At 40.7% G+C, this 19,571-nt stretch overlaps 1 protein-coding gene across 1 annotated transcript in view; it reads left to right on the forward strand.

Annotated features, from left to right (window-relative positions):
- OBSCN (obscurin, cytoskeletal calmodulin and titin-interacting RhoGEF) overlaps positions 1-19,571 on the forward strand; it is a 195,780-nt gene that overhangs the window by 128,203 nt on the left and 48,006 nt on the right. The window contains exons 68-88 of the mRNA XM_059466521.1: positions 453-731; positions 1,887-1,965; positions 2,324-2,442; positions 3,381-3,578; positions 3,989-4,021; positions 4,110-4,208; positions 4,689-4,907; positions 5,664-5,730; positions 5,832-5,851; positions 6,144-6,272; positions 7,002-7,141; positions 8,089-8,289; positions 8,632-8,714; positions 9,571-9,744; positions 11,351-11,510; positions 11,981-12,097; positions 13,305-13,469; positions 15,101-15,259; positions 16,254-16,431; positions 18,298-18,411; positions 19,256-19,423. Of these exons, the coding sequence (XP_059322504.1) occupies positions 453-731; positions 1,887-1,965; positions 2,324-2,442; positions 3,381-3,578; positions 3,989-4,021; positions 4,110-4,208; positions 4,689-4,907; positions 5,664-5,730; positions 5,832-5,851; positions 6,144-6,272; positions 7,002-7,141; positions 8,089-8,289; positions 8,632-8,714; positions 9,571-9,744; positions 11,351-11,510; positions 11,981-12,097; positions 13,305-13,469; positions 15,101-15,259; positions 16,254-16,431; positions 18,298-18,411; positions 19,256-19,423 (2,901 nt within the window). The remainder of the gene's footprint in view (positions 1-452; positions 732-1,886; positions 1,966-2,323; positions 2,443-3,380; positions 3,579-3,988; positions 4,022-4,109; positions 4,209-4,688; positions 4,908-5,663; positions 5,731-5,831; positions 5,852-6,143; positions 6,273-7,001; positions 7,142-8,088; positions 8,290-8,631; positions 8,715-9,570; positions 9,745-11,350; positions 11,511-11,980; positions 12,098-13,304; positions 13,470-15,100; positions 15,260-16,253; positions 16,432-18,297; positions 18,412-19,255; positions 19,424-19,571) is intronic.

Below are 19,571 nucleotides of genomic sequence, written 5' to 3' on the forward strand. Positions count from 1 at the left end.
TTATGAAAACTTTGCACTTTTAGAAAAAATAATGACTTTTTTATTCTTTTTCATTTTGAGGGAGAGGAGGCACACTGGTGGGGAGGTTACAACATATTGACTTATCTGTGAAGCCCCTTTTCATGCTAGAAATGTCACCTACCACAACATGACCATAAATACTATGATTATTGTATTTAAATGAATTATGTGGGGTGTAGAATGGCTTTGAGGGAGACAAGACATTTTGGCAAGAATAGGAGCAGGGATAATATATAGTTGGCAGCTGTGGTATTGCTGTGCTGATGAAATATCTTCATAGTGCTAAGAAGTTTCTTGACTCTTTTCTAGAGAAAAAATATTCCTCTGCAATTAAAAAACTGGAATCCAGAAGTCTGGGCAGCAGGGGCCTAAAATATATCTTTAACTAAAACCAAAGTTTTCTTATTTCTCTCCAACCACCCCAACTTCAGCCCCCATGTTCATGACCGAGCTCCAAAACCAAGAGGTCCAGGACGGGTACCCAGTGAGCTTTGACTGCATCGTCATCGGCAAACCCCTGCCCACGGTTCGCTGGTTCAAGGACGGCAAAGCTATTGAGGAAAACGATCACTACATGATCAACGAGGACCAGGAAGGGTGCCACCAGCTGATCATCACCGCCGTGGTGCCCACGGACATGGGCGTCTACCGCTGCCTCGCTGAGAACAACATGGGCGTGGCCTCAACCAAGGCTGAGCTCCGTGTGGACTGTAAGTCTCAAAATCTCTGTAGCAAAAACAATTAAAGGAGTTCTGCTGAGACCTGGTTAATTTATTTTTTCCCAAGGAAAGCACCATTTGATGCTGTTTGTGGAATTTTCTGTCACTTGGGGTCACCAATTGTGGTGGTGTTCATAGGGGTCCCAGGATGAGGGAAGAGATGAGAATCTTGACTCCATGTTTCAGAAGGCTGATTTATTATTTTATGATATATATTATATTAAAAGAAAATTATAGATTAAAACTATACTAAAAGAGTAGAAGAAAGGATTTCATCAGAAGGCTAGCAAGGAATAGAAAAAGAATGGAATGGAATGGAATGGAATGGAATGGAATGGAATGGAATGATAATAAAATCTTGTGACTGACCAGAGTCCAAACCAGCTGACTGTGATTGGCCATTAATTAAGAACAACCACATGAGACCAATCAAAGATGCAATTGTTGCATTCCACAGCAGCAGATAATCAATGTTTACATTTCGTTTCTCAGCTTCTCATGAGGAAAAAATGCTAAGGAAAGGATTTTTCAGAAAATATCATGGCTGCAGCTGTTGAGTCAGGGACGGAAAGAAAGACTAGTCTTCAGGTGGATTAGAAGGTTAACTTTAATGAAAGTAGTGGGTCTTTTATAATGTGACTTGCTAAATTGATACTTGATTGGTCTCAAAGTAGAAACATCTCACGCTAATGGTGACTATGAATAGCACACTGTGAAGAACCATAATTATAAACAATGGTTCCAGAAGGAGAGATAATAATTGTTTTAAATCTTTCCTCTAAAATTCTCAGGCTCAGCCTGGGAGAAATGATCTCTGTTCTTTCTTTGATTGAACTGAGAATCTCCGCACCATTTACATTTTAAAGGAAGATGTTTTGGCCAGGAAATTTTCACTTGCAAACTTCTTGGGTTTAGCTGGGTTTTGCTAACTCCAAGGCAAGGTTCAGAGCAAAGCTTTTGGGGTGAACAGAGACAAAGGTATTTTCCATAATCCAGGGATGTGTGGGATCCTGCTGCAGTACAATATAAAATCCATCTGCCAGTCACTCCAATTAGTAAGGGAACTAAAATCAGTAATAACTGCTTAAGCAAGAAAAATAATTTCAAAGCTCAGATGATTCAGACCTATCTTTTTCCATTTAACAGTGACTAGCACAGACTATGAGACAGCAGCAGATGCAACAGAGACTTCATCTTACTACAGTGCCAAGGAATATATTTCAAGGTAAAATATGGAACTGGTTCTAACCTCTAACTCAGTGAGATCAGTCTGTGTATTTATGTCAGGGCTGAGTTTCCTGTGTTGAGCAAATTTAATGCCATAAAGGAGCATCCAGCCCAGCTGAGATGCAATAACTGCAGCAGCTGCACATTTATCATGGGCAGAATTGCTCTGGAGCCTTCAGGCAAGCTGGGCTGTTTCCTCAAGGAGTCACTCTGTTACTTTTAATGTCAGATGGTGCTGAGTCTGTTCTCAGGATGCCAAAACCCACAGACTGAATTTACCTAAAATATATCATTCTGATTCCAAACTTTTATCTGGAGTCCTGATTTTCCTCTTTCTAATCCCAATTGCTGCTTAGCCGAGAACAGGAGGAATCCATGACTGAGGAGGAGCAGCTGCCCCAGATCTTTGATGAGCTCCATGATATTCATGTGGCACCTGGAGCATCGCTGGCTAAATTTCACCTGAAGGTGAAAGGTGAGTGGATCCCACAGTAATGTCAGTTTTCCAGGTCTGATATCAGGTTGAAGTGCTGGACAAGGTTTTCCAAGGTGTTCTTCTGCAGCTGTGACCCCGGGCTGAGCACCTTGCACCATTTCTGCACAAACCAGCTGGGGAAAGTGTTCATGCTGTTGAACAGGGACTGTTGGAGCAGACTTAGGCAGATTAAGCCTCATTTTGTGTCCATATATCCAGGCATAATGACAGGCACATGCTTCTGAAAACTGAATTCTGGATTTCTCTGAGCACAGGAGCAGTAAGGAGTAATAATCTTGACATTATTACAATCATCACTATTAATAACTATCATTATATATTACCTATATTTATATAACCCAAATAACTATATCTAATGTAATGTATTTATATTAATCATAATTATGTAATAATAATAATAAAAATAAAGTCAATCTCCTTAATTTTCTTCAATAAATTAAGCAGTCATGAATTTGCCTTCCTCCATTAAGGGGTTGCTCCTACAATGTAAACACTGCAAAAACATCCCTCTGGTGTTGACTCTGGTAGGGAGAGGTAGGGATTTTTCCACTTTCTCCTGTTGCTGTCTATAAAAATTATGAGAATGCATCTGGCTTCAACATTTCTCCTTGTGAAACTTTCAAATCAGACCTAAGTGTTGATTTTTCTACCTCCAAGGTGTTTGCACATGCAGAGACAATATGGGGAGTGCACATGCAGTGACAATATGGGGAGTGCCAGAAACTGAGGAGACAGGAAAGAATTTTAACAGATAAATCGAATTTAATGCATTTTTAAGCATTCCTAATTGGTTAAACCCTTGAAGCAGCAGCCCTGTTAAACCCTTGAAACAGCAGAGGATCTGGCACTTTGGAGATGCTCCCAAATCATTGCTGCCAATGAATTTTGCTCTCTGTGTCTGTAACTGCTCCTCGCAGGGTACCCTCAGCCTCGTCTCTATTGGTTCAAAAATGGGCAGCCCCTAAAGGCCTCGGACCGGATCCTCAAGACCGACAGGCAGGAATTCCACTCCCTGGAAATCCGCGACGTCACCAAAGCAGACGCTGGCCAGTATTTGATATTTGTCATCAACTCTGCTGGCTCTGCCTATTCCTCAGCCAGGCTGGTAGTCAAAGGTGGGTGTGGCTCTGTTTTGGGCTGTTTCAGAGGTTCTTGACATTTTGTATAGTTATTTTTTCCTGAGGAAACCTCCCAAGGTAACTCAGGTGAGGTGGGGAAGTCTGTAGGTAAAGGATGATGTGCTTTGCTCTTGGTTCTTTATTTATTCACCTATAAATTTACTGTTTAAGAAGATGATGATGCCACTTCTCTGTGGTCTGTCTGTCTCATAAACAGCTATTTTATTCTTGTCCATTCTAATTAACCTTAAAAGTTAATTTCATCAAAACTTAGAAGCTCTTATAAATCATACCAATATTTCTGTGTAATATCTCCACTGGCATCACTTTGGGAGCTTTTTGTTGCAACTCCTGGATTAACACTTATTTATATTTGTCATGTTCTTTTTTTTCTCCTTGTGTTCCAGATCCTTATGAGAAAGAAGAGCCATCCAAAACAGGTGAGAGAAGCCACAGCAGGTGGGAACAGAAGCCCCAGGAATTTTTCAGTCTAAACTCACTGTGCTTCTTCAATAATATTATTTCCAGATTCCCATGAGCAGCTGATACCGCCAAGATTCCTTGAAAGATTTACAAATAAGAAGGTGAAAAAGGGTGCAAGCATCACATTATCTGTGAAAGTTGAAGGTAAGTGAGCAGATACCTCATCTCTCTGAATAACACTTGAAATGTGTAATTTCACAACACATTTTTCTCTCTCTGCCCCCAAGTCATTGTAGACTCATTTCGTGTATCTGAAGTCTGGGATTCTACTCCCAGCTTACATTTTTTGCAAAGACACTTCACAGTAAAGCACCTTACATTTTTTCACCTCCAATTTTTTGTATGAAAAAATGGAGATAATGACACTGTAGTATGATGCATGTTGACCATGAATTGTACGGTGATTGACAATTCCGGTTTTTCAAAAAGATTTGATGTCTTTATGAGCGTGCTGTAAAATGGTTTATCCTCCTTTATTGCATATTATGCCTGTTATTGTTGGGAAAGTATCATAAAATGGATCAAAACACCATTTTTTCACAGCAAGGCTCATCCCTTATGATGACATTTTAAAGGAGGAACACAAACAGGACGATTAAAGTTATGGCACCAATTTCCCTTTAGGGCATCCACCACCAACAATCACTTGGATGAAGGAAGAGTCTCGGGAGGACATCCTGTGGATCAAACCGGACACTCCTGGGTACAAACTGGCCAGTTCCAACATGCACCACAGCCTGATCCTGCTGGACGTCAAGAAGAAGTACAGTGGAGCTTACACCTGCATTGCCACCAACAAGGCTGGCCAGTCCATCTGCACGGCCAACCTGGAAGTTGCAGATGGTAAACCTTTGCTGCAACACAAACAATTTTTCTATATTTCCCTTTTATGCAGTGCCTAAGGGAAAAAAAAAAAAACAAACAAGTGTGACTGTTATGGAAATTATCCAATCACACCCAAAAAAAAGCATTTTCTCAAGAGCAGCCATGATTTTACTTGTCTTGCAAATGGTTACACTCTTTACTTCTATAATATTTTAGATTTCTGACTCTGTCTTGTATTAACAGCAGCACATTTTCTGTATAAACAGAAGGCAAGTCTAGGAACAACCAAATTAGGTAAAAATTTTAAAAAAATGAAAGGCAATGTAAAGTAACTGGGAAAAGTCGTAATTTGAAAAATTATTTTGAGTGCTCCACTCTGCTGAGATATTTTGTTTTAGAGTTATTAGGTTCTTGTAGAGCTTTCCAAGGCCTCTTTTAACACAATAAAATGGGGTAAAAACAAATATATACTGGGAATTGCGGCAGAGCTGTGAAGGGTTCCATTTTTCTGTTATCCTGCCTTGCATCCCACATTTTTATTGTACCAAGAGCTGCAGGAGCATAACCTGAGCAGCGTGGAGAAATGGGGCAATTATTTATTTTTCATGAACAGGGAGAGGAGGGAGAAACCATTGCCACCACAGGACTGGGAATATATATCCCAGGTCAGGAGCTGCTGCAGTGCTCCATGTCTAGAAAATGTGCCTGCACTAAGTAGCTAAAAAAGGACATTCTGTGCCTTCTGTCCTTTAATGACCAACCCCAATCTTGCAGTGAAAGAGGCTGAAGTCCTGACCCAGGAGCGTGTGATGGTGTCAGAAGCCATCATGACCACCCTGGGGTAAGTTGGATGTGTGGAGAAGGGAGGACATGTTCTTCATTTAACTCCCCTTACTGCCCACTTTATTGTAATATTTAACTCTGCTTTATTTTCTTTTCCAGAACTATTCAGTCCTCTGAAGGTAAGAGAAGCTGTTTTCTCTCTCTTCGTCCTGTCCCTCATATCTACAGCTGAGACTGTCAATCTATTTCATGTATCTACTCATTTTTGTCCACTTTTCTTGAAATTGTCTGAAATGTTGGAACCTTTCAGGACTGCTCGCATTATTTGGATGAACTGAGAGCAAGGACAGTTTTAAAATCAGGGGAAGGGAAGAAAATTAAACCTTCCTTCCAGAGAAGCTTTCATTACTCAAAAAGAGATGAATTTTCAGTGACACTGCCAGCTTAATAACAAATTCTCTTTCTTTCCAGGAGACCTTGAAGCTGGCAGAGAAGGTGTGCCCAAAACCCCCATTTCATTAGCTGATGTTGGCTCAGAAGAGTTCTTCCAGAAACTCACCTCACGTATCTCAGAAATGGTATCTGCAAAAATAACTCAGGGTAAGGAATCTGAAAAACACAGTTTAATTACAGTAGGAAAAAACCCAACCAAATCTCTTTTTCTAGGTGTTGTTTAATTATAAGTGAGATTTATGCAGCAGCTTTTCAGGCAGTCATTCTATATAAACAAATGAACATTTGTCAATGCTTAGGGATAAGAAATTTAAGTAGGAGCCCATCCAACCTTATTTCTCAATCTAGAATGTTGAACTAGGAAAGAAGCCATTACAGTAAATTATAAAAATATAAGTGTATGTTCCATATTTTAGGTATTTTGAGTTCCTCAGATATTCATCATTCCTAAATCAGAAAGCAATCCTGTTTTCTGTACTTGCCACATTTTTAGCTCACAGTGGAATTTTAAAATCAAATTAAGGCTGAAAACTCTGTACACAGCTGTGCAGAAATCCAGTGATTTGTTGAGTTGGATGAAAAATTCTGGTTTGTGTCTGTCTTGGTTATCTTGTAGAAAAAGTTTAACTTGGAGCAAAAATAGAGGCATTAACTCTCCAACAAACATTCTTGCAGTGCAGCAGCAATACATGCAGTAGGCCTGCAACACCATGTATTAAAACATCCAAATTATTCATTTAATCCTAAATATCAATAAGAAATCACACTAAATATTATTGTGAATGCTCTTCCTAGGAAGAAGAAAAATTATTATAGATTTGGTTGATGTTTAAATTTGGGATACTTTTTAAACACTTTGCTGTTGCTGTTTTTCAGCAAAACTTCGAGTACCAGGTGCAGAAAGTGATGATGAGTCAAGAACTCCCTCTGCATCTCCTCGCCACGGACGGTCCAGACCTTCATCCATTGCTCAGGAATCCTCCTCTGAATCTGAAGATGGGGATTCCAGAGGGGAGGTATGACATCTCTATGGGCAAGTTGGACACAAGGAGAAAATTCAACTTAGAGTGACCAGCCTACTGTGGTGTAGGGATCTCCATCCTCTTTGGTGATGTAATTTAGTTTTGTAAGTGTATTTAGTAGTTAAATGTTGTGTCTGTGACACAGAGCACAGAGAATCAAATTCTGATGCTCACCCTGTGATGCTGAACAAGTGGTTCAAGTCAAAATGGTTGAAACATGACTTGGCACCTCTTGCTCTCACAGCTGAACTTCAGGAAGTCAGAACTTGATTTTCTGTGGCCTTGGATGAAGTTGGCCAGAGGAATCTTGCTGGGTATCTCCAGCCGGGGGCTGTGTACAAATCATGAACAGGATGGGACTGGTAGGAACAGGCCTTGAGCTGTTTTATTTTCCAGCATCAGTCTCATTCCATGGTTATGACAATGGGAAAATGCCATCAGCTCACATCCCAGGCAGCAGACCAAGAACTTATGTTATAACTTTAAAAGTTTTTTGACCAATCACACAAAGCAAAAGCACGTTGACAGTAGTTCCACCCAACCACTATAAGCACACGTACCTTAGGTTAAAAAATGCCTGCTTATTTCAAATATAGTACCTGCTTGTAAGCCTTAAAACACAACACACAGAGCTCCATTATTAAGCTTAGACCTTCCTAATATCTCACTAGATATCCTTTTCTGCAGCTTAGAGAGTTACTCTAGACAAGGTTTAATACACAGACCATTGTTCTATTTGTCCTTACTTTCCTACAGTTTAAATAATTTTTCTGCTGACCAATCTCATGGCTACTGCTTAGCCCTAATCACAGTTCTGCTGTCTCTGAGGCCTACCTTTTGCAGCTTTCCCAAAACCCTCTGATTTTATGGATTCCCACAGATGGGAATTTCTTCATAAGGGAAAGGAAGAGCACAAAGTGACTGTAGTTTTGTGCCTGCAGATCTTTGATGTCTACATGGTCACTGCTGACTACGTGCCCGCGGCACCGGACAAGGAGACCATCACCCTGAAGGAAGGACAATATGTGGAAGTCCTGGATTCAGCTCATCCTCTGAAATGGCTGGTCAGGACTAAACCCACAAAATCGAGTCCCTCTCGACAGGGTTGGGTGTCTCCAGCTTATCTGGACAAGAAATTAAAGGTGATTGATCATGTTTGGTTATTTCTCATTTAAAATTTCTCATTCTTGTTGCAGTTTAGAGACATCCCTTTTACAAGGAGTGATGGCAGAGGAGGTTGTTGAAGGGGTCTGGAACAAGGTGGTACTTTTTCATGTTTTTATTAGACAATATTTCTGGTCTGTGCAGGGGTTTCTGGGTTGGAAAGACCTAAAAACTCTCCAGTACAAAATAAATTTCACACTGGTTTAGTAATTGTTAGACTAAACAGGACTGTGAACACATGAGTGATATTCCTCCATGTATACATAAAAGCACTGTCCACTTCCAAGAATTATTTTAATTTTTTTTTTCTAATATTGTAGTTGTCACCAGAGTGGGGAGCAACAGAAATTCCAGAGTTTCCTGGAGAGTTTGTTTCTGAAGATGAATACAAAAGGAAGCTAAGGTGAGCTCATGTCACTTGGTATTTGCACCTTTGAATTTTCCTGCCTTTTGAACCACTTGCATTTTGTGATTCATTTCAGGTTAGGAAATTCCAGGCATCGGGATCACAGAATCCTAGAGTGGTTTGGGTTGGAAGGGGCCTTAAACACCATCTCTGGTCAACAAGTGCCATGGACAGGGACACCTTCCACTGGCCACATCCATCCTTCCATCCATCCATCCATCCATCCATCCATCCATCCATCCATCCATCCATCCATCCATCCATCCATCATGTGATGCTTTAAGAGGCTACTTAGAACAGAGGATAGACAGAGTTAAAGGAATAAAGTGGGGATTTATTAAAAAAACCCTTCAAAGGATACACCTGGGGCAGCACAAGAGCCTGGCCATGGCTCTATCTAAGATGGATGCTGGTTCATGAGTTTTCACACTTTTATAAGTTTTGGTCCATTTCCATATTGGGGTTAATTGTCTAATTACAGCTCCAGGTTTTGTAGTCCCAGTTTGGTCTCCTCAGTTAGCTGTTTGTACTTTTTGGGCCTGAAGCTGCAACGGTGTCCTTGGTTCTGGGGCTGGAAAAGGAGTGTTTTGTCTGACTGAACTGTGAGGAGAACTTGCTAACACTTTATTTGAAGTCCAGAGTTATACACCAGTGCAGTACAGAATCTGGAAAACATGAAAGCTAAAACTTAAGGCATCACCTGCATCCATCAATCCCCACAGGGGATCTTTCAACACACGCCAGGAGTCAGTTCCTCTGATCATAAATCCCTACTTTACAGCCTAAAAGCCTCTCAAGGACAATTGTGATGATTTTTCCGTGATTTCTTCCTGCCTCTCTGTCTCTCCATCAGTGTTCTCATTCAGGAGCTGTTGATCTCAGAGGAAGATTACATCCAGGATTTGCAGTTTCTCCAGACTCATCACCTTAGATACACTGAGACCTGTCCCAGTGTGCCAGGAGCTGTTGCCAGTCAGAAATCCACCATTTTCAGGAATATTGATGACATTGGTCGCTTCCATTCCAGGTGGGCATTCCCAAGTGCCTTCATTGGAGACCAAAGAGTAGCACTATTATTATTATTATTACTATTACTATTGTTGTTGTTATCATTGTTATTGTTGTCATTATCATTATTATCATTATTATCACTACTACTATTACTACTGTTATTATTACTTCTAATATTATTATTACTGGAATAATATTATGGAATAATATTATTCCATATTATTATTATTTCTTACTATTTTTCCTGATGTGGAGCACTGGCAGTGCTGAGGTGCAAGGGAATTGATGTTCCTTTCAGGAGGGTAAACGATGGCATGGCTTAAATCCTACCGCAGGGTTAGGACTTCCATAATCCCCTTCAGAACTTCAAGGCTTCTTATGTCCAGCTCATTTCTTACTCTTTAAAGTGAATTTAACTGTGAAACAGTGAATTATGTTAAAAAAGCAGCAAGATCTCACAGGCACTTCAGTGGTGTCTTCACAGAGATATTAATCCATGTAAAACTGATGTCAGCATCCAGGAATTTCAGAAAACCTTCCACTATCCCAGGGTGCTCCAAGACCTTCTCAACCTAGTCTTGGACACTTCCAGGGAGCCAGGGCCAGCCACAACTTCTCTGGGAAATCTGTGCCAGGGTCTCACCACTGTCACAAAGAAGAAATTTCTTCCTAATATCCTGTCTAACCCAGTCCTCTGTCAGTTTAAAGCCATTCCCTCGTCCTGTTCTCCTGCCCATTTTCCAAAGCCCCAGCTGAGAGGAATAGCACTGTGCTGGGTGAAGAGGCACTGAGCACTTTAATCTTAATGTGGCAACATCCCTTATTTCCCCCATCATTTCTGCTTTGGATTGAACAGACAGGTGTCTGCTAAGGAAGGCAGGAGCCTCCCTTGAAATGGAAAATGTAAACCTCCTCCCTCCGAATTATTATAATTTTTGACCTTAAGGGACTTTCAGGCAAAGATATGGGAATAGGAATAACAGTTATTTACTAGGAAAATTAAAAATACAAATGCAATAGTACAAACAAGAACACAAACCACTGCCAGAGTGAGAGCAGTCCCTGTCCCCTGTGTGTCAGGGGGTGTCCCAGCCCCATCCCAGGGGGGCTCAGCCCTCCTGCAGTGCCAGCTGTGGCTCTGCTGCAGCAGGGATCCTGCACAAGGGGGGAGTTTTCCTCTGCAGCTCCAGGGCTGCTGCAGATGGGCCTGGGCTCCCTCTGGCCATGCAGGGCAGCAGAAAGCTGCTCCTCTGGCAGTGCAGGGGGCAAAGGCTGCTGTGCTGCGCCAGGCTCAGATTGGATCCAGGTAGGAATGCTTGGCTCCTCCCCTGGGCGGAGCATCTCCCCATGGGATGCTGGGATTGGATCAGCCCTGCAGGGACACTCAGTGGCCATGGACAGCAGAGATCTCCTGCAGGGAGGGTTGGCTGTGGGAGAGAGAAAGGAAAAAACTGCCCCATGGACAGCAGAGAACTGCCCCAGCTCTGACAGATGGCAAATGCAATACCCCCAAACCAAATTTTACACCTGACATCCCCTGATTCCCAGCCTGGCAGCTGGGGCTGTTTTTAGCCTCATTTCAGCCCCTTCCCCTGAGATGTTCTGTGCTCCTGTCCCCACAGCGTGTTCCTGAGGAGCCTGCAGGGCTGTGACACTGACGATGACGTGGCCATGTGCTTCATCAAGCACGAAGCAGAGTTCAGCAGGTACATCCAGTACCTGGTGGGAAGGGTCCAGGCAGAGTCCATTGTTGTCAGCAAAGCTGTCCAGGATTTCTACAAGGTAAGGAAGGAGCCAAAGCACCTGTGGGAAATTCATCCTGTAACCCACTGCATCAAGAAATATCATTATTAATCATAAATGTGAACCTCAAAAGTATTTGTAATATCTCTTGCTAAATATAGTAGCAAAACCTTATTAACTTAAAATTAATTAAACTTTAAAAATTATTAAAACTAATAGTTTTTAGTTCACTTTCTAGTTTTTTCTGGTTAGTATGGCCAATATGGGAGCATATTTACATATCCTTGTGCATTTATTAATATTATAAAGATTATGCAGCCATGAATGTGGCTGTGTTTATGTAACTGTAATTAAGGGACATTTTAAAGGTCACCACATTATAAGACCAAGCGAACCACATAAATCATAAATATAGATAAGCAAATCTTGTTTCTCTGCTCCAGCTACTCAGGATTTTTTCTACTGCTCTTTATAACAACCTTTCCTTGTTATTCCATGTATTCTTTCAGAGATACACAGATGAATATTTAACTAATGAAGATCCCTCACAGCCACTGATCCCACCACTACAGCACTACCTGGAAAAACCCATAAACAGGATCCAGCAATACCAGACAATAATTAAGGTAAAGAGATGTTGTTACAGGTTTATGTTCTGCTCTGTGCAGCTTGTGCAGAAAAAGATTTTATTTTTATTTCCTGTTTCTTGGCTTCCTTCTGATAAAACTACAATTGAAAACTCCTTGAGTAAATAAGAGATTAATCATCACCAGTGGTGGTCTTCTCTAAATAGTTTTGTAAATGTAAATCCAGGTGGAGGTTCACAGAATCCAACCCCAGAAAGTTCAGTGAGCTTTTTCCTTAAATATATGAAAAAAATTATATGATATAATAACATATTAGTATATATTATATTATTCTATATTATATTGGATGACAGGTATAAATTTGCTTCAAACTCAGTAATATTTACTTTATAAAAATAAGATGTTTCCATGTCTAAGATAATGACTTACCACTTCTTTTCCTTTTATACTGATATTATAGTAAGATTAAATTCTTGTTTTCTGAAAAATTTGCCCCATTCTACCACCCTGAAATATTTTGTCTTTCAGGATTGCATCTGTCCTACTGTCTTAGACCATGAGCAAACATTTCAGAACAGCATTTTAAACAATATTTTCATGGGAAATAGCATTAGGATACTCAGGAAGAAAATAATCATGGCAAAATATTTATGTGTTCTAGTGTTGTATAAATGAGCAGCTGCAATATTTTGAAGAACCTTCTACTTGTGAACATAGTCTTGCACACAAACTCCAATATTTTTAAGGGTCTTTTGAAGGAGAAAAGGCATTTTCCATGCCTTCGTTGCTGAAGGAGAGGAACAGGAACAATGTGGGAAGAATAGGAAAAATGCCATTTCACATTTTTTCCAGCCTCCCTTTTTATTATTCTAATGTTGACTCAGCACATGAATTCCTTGTTCTCTGCTCTTGTGAGGATAAGCAGAAGAGAAATGCAATGGGTACATTTAGGATCACTTTGGAATTTTTGGTTTTCAACCACCAAACCATATCTGGAGTTTGTTTCAACTTTATCTTTACTTGGCATCAACTGATGTCAGGAAAAGCCAGACTGGTAAGTCTTTAATACTGCTGAATAAGTAGGAAAGAAAAGACTTTGTCATCTAAGCAGTTTGTGGTGAAAAAAATGGGGCAAAAGTTGCTGAGATGAAAGAGACAGAACAAATATTGAGAAAATCTTTGGCTCTGAAGAAACTGCTTGTTTCCTCTCTGATTATCCACTAATTTTTTCTTCATTTACCTACAGGAATTAATCCGAAACAAGGCCAGGAACAGCCAGAACTGCACTTTGCTGGAGCAGGCCTATGCCATCGTGTCTGCCCTCACCAGGAGAGCAGAGAACAACCTGCATGTCTCACTCATTGAGAATTACCCTGGGACCTTGGAGAGCCTTGGGGAGCCCATCCGCCAGGTAACTGCAATGTCCCATCACTGCTGGCTCCGTGGGTGCCTTCCCCAGTTTCTAAGGAGCCCTAATTCTTAGAAGAAAAGTCTTTATAAATTATTAATTAATAATTAAATTTTAAAATTATTATTATTATTACTATAACTATTATTTCATTATTATATACTACAACATCAAATGAAAATATGATATAATTAATTATTATGTTGACTATTATATCTCATTACTATATTAATACATTACTATATTATTACTATATTAATATTGTAGTAATAATAATGTATAATTATATATTGGTTATTATAACCATTATATATTATTACATATTATTAAGTTATATATTATATGTTATATATATAAATAGAAAAATATATATTATATTACATATTATATTAAATTACAGATATTCTAATATATGTAATATTATATTACATTATATTATAATGTTAATTATTATATCTCATTACTATATCAATATATTACTATAATATTGCTATATCAATGTTGTAATAATATCAATATATAACTATATATTGCTTATTATATTTGCTATATAATTAATTATTATATATTATTAAATTGTTATATATTATATTTATATAAAAATACATTACGTAAAATTAAATTACATTATATCATATTATATGATTGAATTATATCTGAAAGAGGTGATTTGCTTATTTCACTTACTGCTGTCCAGAAATGGGTGTTCTGGCTCCACTAAGGTTTGAAACACCAGAGCATGGGTGCTTATGGAATAATTCACAGATAATGCAGTTATTTGCCTTTTTAACCTGCTCATCAAACAGAAATAAAATGGTTCTGGGCCCCTACATGATCTAGAAGGGTTTAAGTCAAAATTGGGAAGCAACATGGGGCAGCTCCTGAAGTTACTGGCCTCAACAGACCCATGTGCTCCCCCAGGTTTATCCCATGAACCCGGTGTGTGGCTTTTTAGGTGACCCAGCTCTTAGGACACTTTAGTCTAGGACCTCCAACACCTTCACTCAAATTCCTGTTTCCTTGTAGATTTACTGTGTTCTAGCAGGCAAGTAATTTATTCTGTCTGTATCCAATGTTTTCCATGGGAATCATGGTGTATTGCTGAGTGGAGCTGTAAGGCTAAATTGCAGTAACACTGTGGTGGGCATTCATCTCTCCACGTTTAGGCATCCAAAAATTGTCCTGTCACACTCCTCGAGTGTTCACCTCTCCCTAGAGATGCCAGGGGAAACCAATGTCACTTATTGAGATGTCTGTGTCTGAAGCTATGTGAAATGAATGTCCTGCTCTGGTGAAGGTGACCAAATCATCATATGAAGTGTCTGTATAACACACAAAATACAATTTTCCTTTAATATTCCCAAGCCTGTTTCTACCTGACAAGGGCTGTCTATTTTTCTGGCACCATTTAAATGTCAATGAAATGACAACCACTGGCTGTGCCTGATGAGTCACCTTTAGCATTAGAAACCATCTGCTGTGCTTTAATAAACCAGAGATACATCAGAAATTATATATCAGATGATGCAACAGAAAACATTTACTATCTGGACAATGAAAAATGATGGTGAGACATAACCGTGGTAATTATTCCAGATGTATCACTGTGTGCTCTTCCTTCTTTTTCCTATCAGGGCCACTTCATTGTGTGGGAAGGAGCTCCAGGAGCTCGAATGGCATGGAAAGGACACAAAAGACATGTTTTCCTCTTCAAAAATTATATTGTGATCTGCAAACCAAAGCGAGACACAAAGACTGACACCTACAGCTACATCTTCAAGAACATCATGAAGGTCTGATCACTTTATCCTCACATAAAGCATTTCTCTGTCAATTAGAGCTTCACTTGTATATCCAGCTTGAACATTCCTCTAATCCTTCTGAGCTATTCCTTTGCTTCAAAAAGGCTTTGAAGCACAACTACATTTATCCCAAAATATCTATTTTAAACGTGTCAAAAACCATCAGGGTGGACTTTTACCATGCAGCAAGGAGATTACAAGTACAAACATTTATTAATTTCTGTTACCTCATTTAATTACAGCATAAATATATTATATTGATGTGGATTTTGCTGCCTACAGTATTTTCTTGCATTTTTAAATCTCTGGTTTTGGCAATCCGTAACACTGGGAGTAAATTAGAAGGAATCTTATTTGCTAAATTCCATTGGGTTTTCTTTGCTGGTTATGTCCTTTCCAGACACCAGTTCTTGTTCAGAAATGGAAAAATTCAGAGCATTTGACCCACTTATCTTCAGACATTGGGAGTTAAAACTGCCAGAAATTGAGGAAAGAGTTTTCGCAAGGGAAGACATGCTCAACTCCAATAAAAACCAGCCAACCAACCAAAAAAAACATGGACTTCTTGACCAAGCCCAGCCAGGACTTTCTGAAAGTCCTCATCAATATTCACAAGCAGATTTTCCAAGAAAAATAAAATTGAACCATTTCCATGCTTTGTCCAGAGACTGCCTTATTCTCTGTTTTTTCCATGCTGCCTGGACCCAGTCCTTCAGGGACAATGTGTTCCACCCTCGGGATGCTGGACATTGTTTTCCTGAAAAATTAACACCAGGAAAATGTCAGTTTGGTAAACAGAAAGTCAAATATACCAGGGAAAATAACTCTCAAGGTAGCTCTGATTGCTCTTCATCCAAAGCCATGTTGCCTTGCTCACACGATCCGAAAAGTCCTTGAAGAAAACGCAAATTACCCCTTTTAGCTGTTAGGAATTGTTAAAAAACACAGGATTTGTGGTTATTTTCTTGCCCCTTCTGTCACTCAGCTGAACAACATAGATGTGAACGACCTGGTGGAAGGGGATGACCGGGCCTTTGAGATCTGGCACGAGCGGGAGGATTTGGTGCGCAAGTACCTGCTGCAGGCACGGACCGTGAACATCAAGAACTCCTGGGTGAAGGAGATCTTGGGCATCCAACAGAGGATCAGCGAGCCCATCTGGAGTAAGTGTGGCACCAGACAACCCAAACCTCACGGGTTTTCTTCTTGGATGGTCTCCTTGGTTCACCAGACAACCCAAACCTCATGGGTTTTCTTCTTGGATGGTCTCCTTGGTTTGGTACCTTGTGCAGGCTGACCTAGAACAGAGTTCTAGACTAGAAACTAGACAGAGTTAAAGAATAAAGCAGGGATTTATTCAAAGGATCTCCTCCATGGATGCACCTTGGGCAACACAAGAGCCCAGCCAGGGCTGCACCCAAGATGAACCAAAATGGCCCCAAAATGCACGAGCGCTGCCGGGGTCTCTCCCTGGGATCAGTTCTGCTCCATTTGCACCTTGCAGTTCATTGTCCCATTCCAGCTTTAGCCCAGGCAGTCCCACCCTGCTTGTTTTTCTCTCTCCAGCCCACGGTGTTTGTGCTCCTGGGCTGAGATTTGGCTCATTTGTCCTTGGTGCCCAGCTGGAGCAGGAATTGTTTTGTCTCCCTGCTCTGTGCACAGAGCTCACCATGCCCTGATGTGGAGCTCAGACCCACACACTAAAGCAGCACAGAATCTAAAAATATAAAAGCCGAAACCTGAGGTAGCAGATACAGGAAATTATAAAAGAGGGAGAGAAGCTGTTTATGATCATTAAATGTAGGAGCAGGTCCAGGGAGGGGATTCTGCCCCTCTGCTCTGCTCTTGAGGGATCCCACCTGCAGTGCTCTGTCCATCTGTGGGGTCTCCAAAATAAAATGGACATGGAGCTGCTGCAGTGAGTCCAGAAGAGGCCTAGAAGAAAACCTGAGGGTTGAAACACCTCTCCTGAAGGAAAGGGAGGTAGAGTTGGGGTTGTACCCTGATCCAGAGTTCTACACAGCCCAGTACAAAAGACCCCGTGCCTTCACTGGGTTCCAGACTCTTTACTTGACTCCTGGCTTATGTCGCATTATCTTTTTACCTGTGTTTGCTTTGGAATTTTGTCTGGTCATTAATGTTTCATCAGTCTCAGTGTCATTTGAGATTCCACCAATTTTCAATCCACAAAATCTATCAGTAGGGATATAAGATCCTTTTATTTTCCAAGCATCAGCTACAAATGGTGTCCACTATAGCATAAGGATATTTAGCATCTTAAAATGCCAAAACAGCATTGGATTTAGTCAATATACACTGAAAACAAGTCTGGGTACTTCATTTTGTGCTTTTAGTAAAGTGTTTTAGTGAGGAAGACTATCAGAATAATTTTGTATGGTTTCATATGGTGGCAATGGGTTAAAAGAAAAGTCACTTAATAAAAGAAAAGGTTGCCCAAAGTTGTGGCTTCCCCATCCCTGGAAGTGTCCAAGGCCAGGCTGGATGGGGCTTGGAGCAGCCTGGGACAGTGGAAGGTGTCCCTGCCCATGGTAGGGGTGGGAATGCAATGATCTTTAATGTCTCTTCCAACCCAAACCACTCTATAATTCTATGATTCAATGAAAGCATAGATTTTATTGTAAGGACACCAGCATAATGCTGGTTTGGATACCCAGGCTGCACTTGATTGGAGGAATTTCCTTAACGGTGACAGATGTGTGGTGTCTGAATAAGGGATGTGCTTATTAAAATCATGGTCTAAAATAATACCAGATCGGCAACAAATTCCCTTTTTTTTCATATGGTCTAACTTTATAGCCAACAACAGATGTGTTACAGACTGAATTTAGTCTCAGGCAAGCAAGGAGACCACGTCACCTATTAAGTCTTGAGCTGCTAAAATTTCTTGTTCACTTTTTCCATTCTGAACCTCACAGATTTGCAAAAATTGTTGTTATTTCGCTTAGCAGCAGCCATGCCATGGACAGAGCCCCTTCCTCCACACTAACACGCTTCTTCTGATATTTCAGTCCCTCCAGACTTTGAGGAAGAGCTGGCAGACTGCACAGCTGAGCTGGGAGAGACAGTCAAGCTGGCCTGCAAGGTGACAGGAGCTCCCAAGCCATCCATCAGCTGGTACAAAGGTATGAGCAGCAGGGCAGGAAATGCACCCTCCAAATGTGCTCCCTGTCCATAGTTGGGCAGTGGGTTGATGCTTTAAGGAACTGGAACAGAGGCTAGACAAGAGTTAAGAGGAATAAAGTGGAGATTTATTGAGGAGCCTTCAAAGGCCACACCTTGGCAGTACCTGGATGGCTCCAAGATGGAGCAAAAGAGGGCTTGGTCACGAGATCTCACATTTTTATAAGTTTTAGTCTATTTCCATCTAGGAGTTAACTGTCCAATTAATGGCTTTAAATTATGAAGTTTCATCCTCCCTGCTTGCTTGCCCAGCCTCCTCTTTTCTCATTGTTCATGCTTTGGGCCTGAAGTTTAAAGAGATTGTCCTTGAGTCTCCAGCTAGAATAGGATTGCTTGGTCTTTTACCACCCTGTGGAAAGATCTTTGTAACACTTAATATAAAGCTAAAAGCTGCACACCAACACAGAATAGAAAAACTTAAAAATCTAAGGTATCAGGATTTTCCAAGAGCTGATGCTCTAGAGGTTCTCAAGTCTAAAGATCGTGTTTTTGGGCATTTTGGGTGTGCTCCTTTGGCTGGAAAAACAGAATAATTACTGCACACAATGTACTCTGGGATAATTTCACTTTTAAATGAGGAGTGGTGATGTATAAGGTCCTTCAACACTACTTTGCCCTGGATGATGTTTTATAGAGAGCTGGATGAAGAGGAAGAGCTGATTCCTCAACTACCAACACCAGCTGCAATAATACAGCTCTCAGCCCTCTCAGGACGAAAAGCTGGATGAAATTCCTAAGGAGGAATCTCTTAGTAAGCTATTTTAAAAGAAATAATTTCCCTTTCAGATGGGAAGCCCGTGGAGGTAGATCCCCACCACATTATCATAGAAGATCCTGATGGCTCCTGCACGCTGATCTTGGACAACCTGACCGGGGCTGACACAGGACAGTACATGTGCTTTGCTTCCAGTCCTGCTGGGAATGCCAGCACCTTGGGAAAGATCCTTGTTCAAGGTAAAGTCCTGCCCAGGTGCAGTATTTTAAAGGGGTCTGCTATGAAATACCTTAAACCTGTACCAGCCGTGGTGTGACCAGCAGGAGCAGGGCAGTGACTGTCCCCTGTGCTGGCTTGGGGTCACTTTTGAGATTGCCATGACCAGAA

This window comes from Ammospiza nelsoni, chromosome 1 (genome assembly GCF_027579445.1).
Source record: "Ammospiza nelsoni isolate bAmmNel1 chromosome 1, bAmmNel1.pri, whole genome shotgun sequence".
Taxonomy (NCBI): Eukaryota; Metazoa; Chordata; class Aves; order Passeriformes; family Passerellidae; genus Ammospiza; species Ammospiza nelsoni.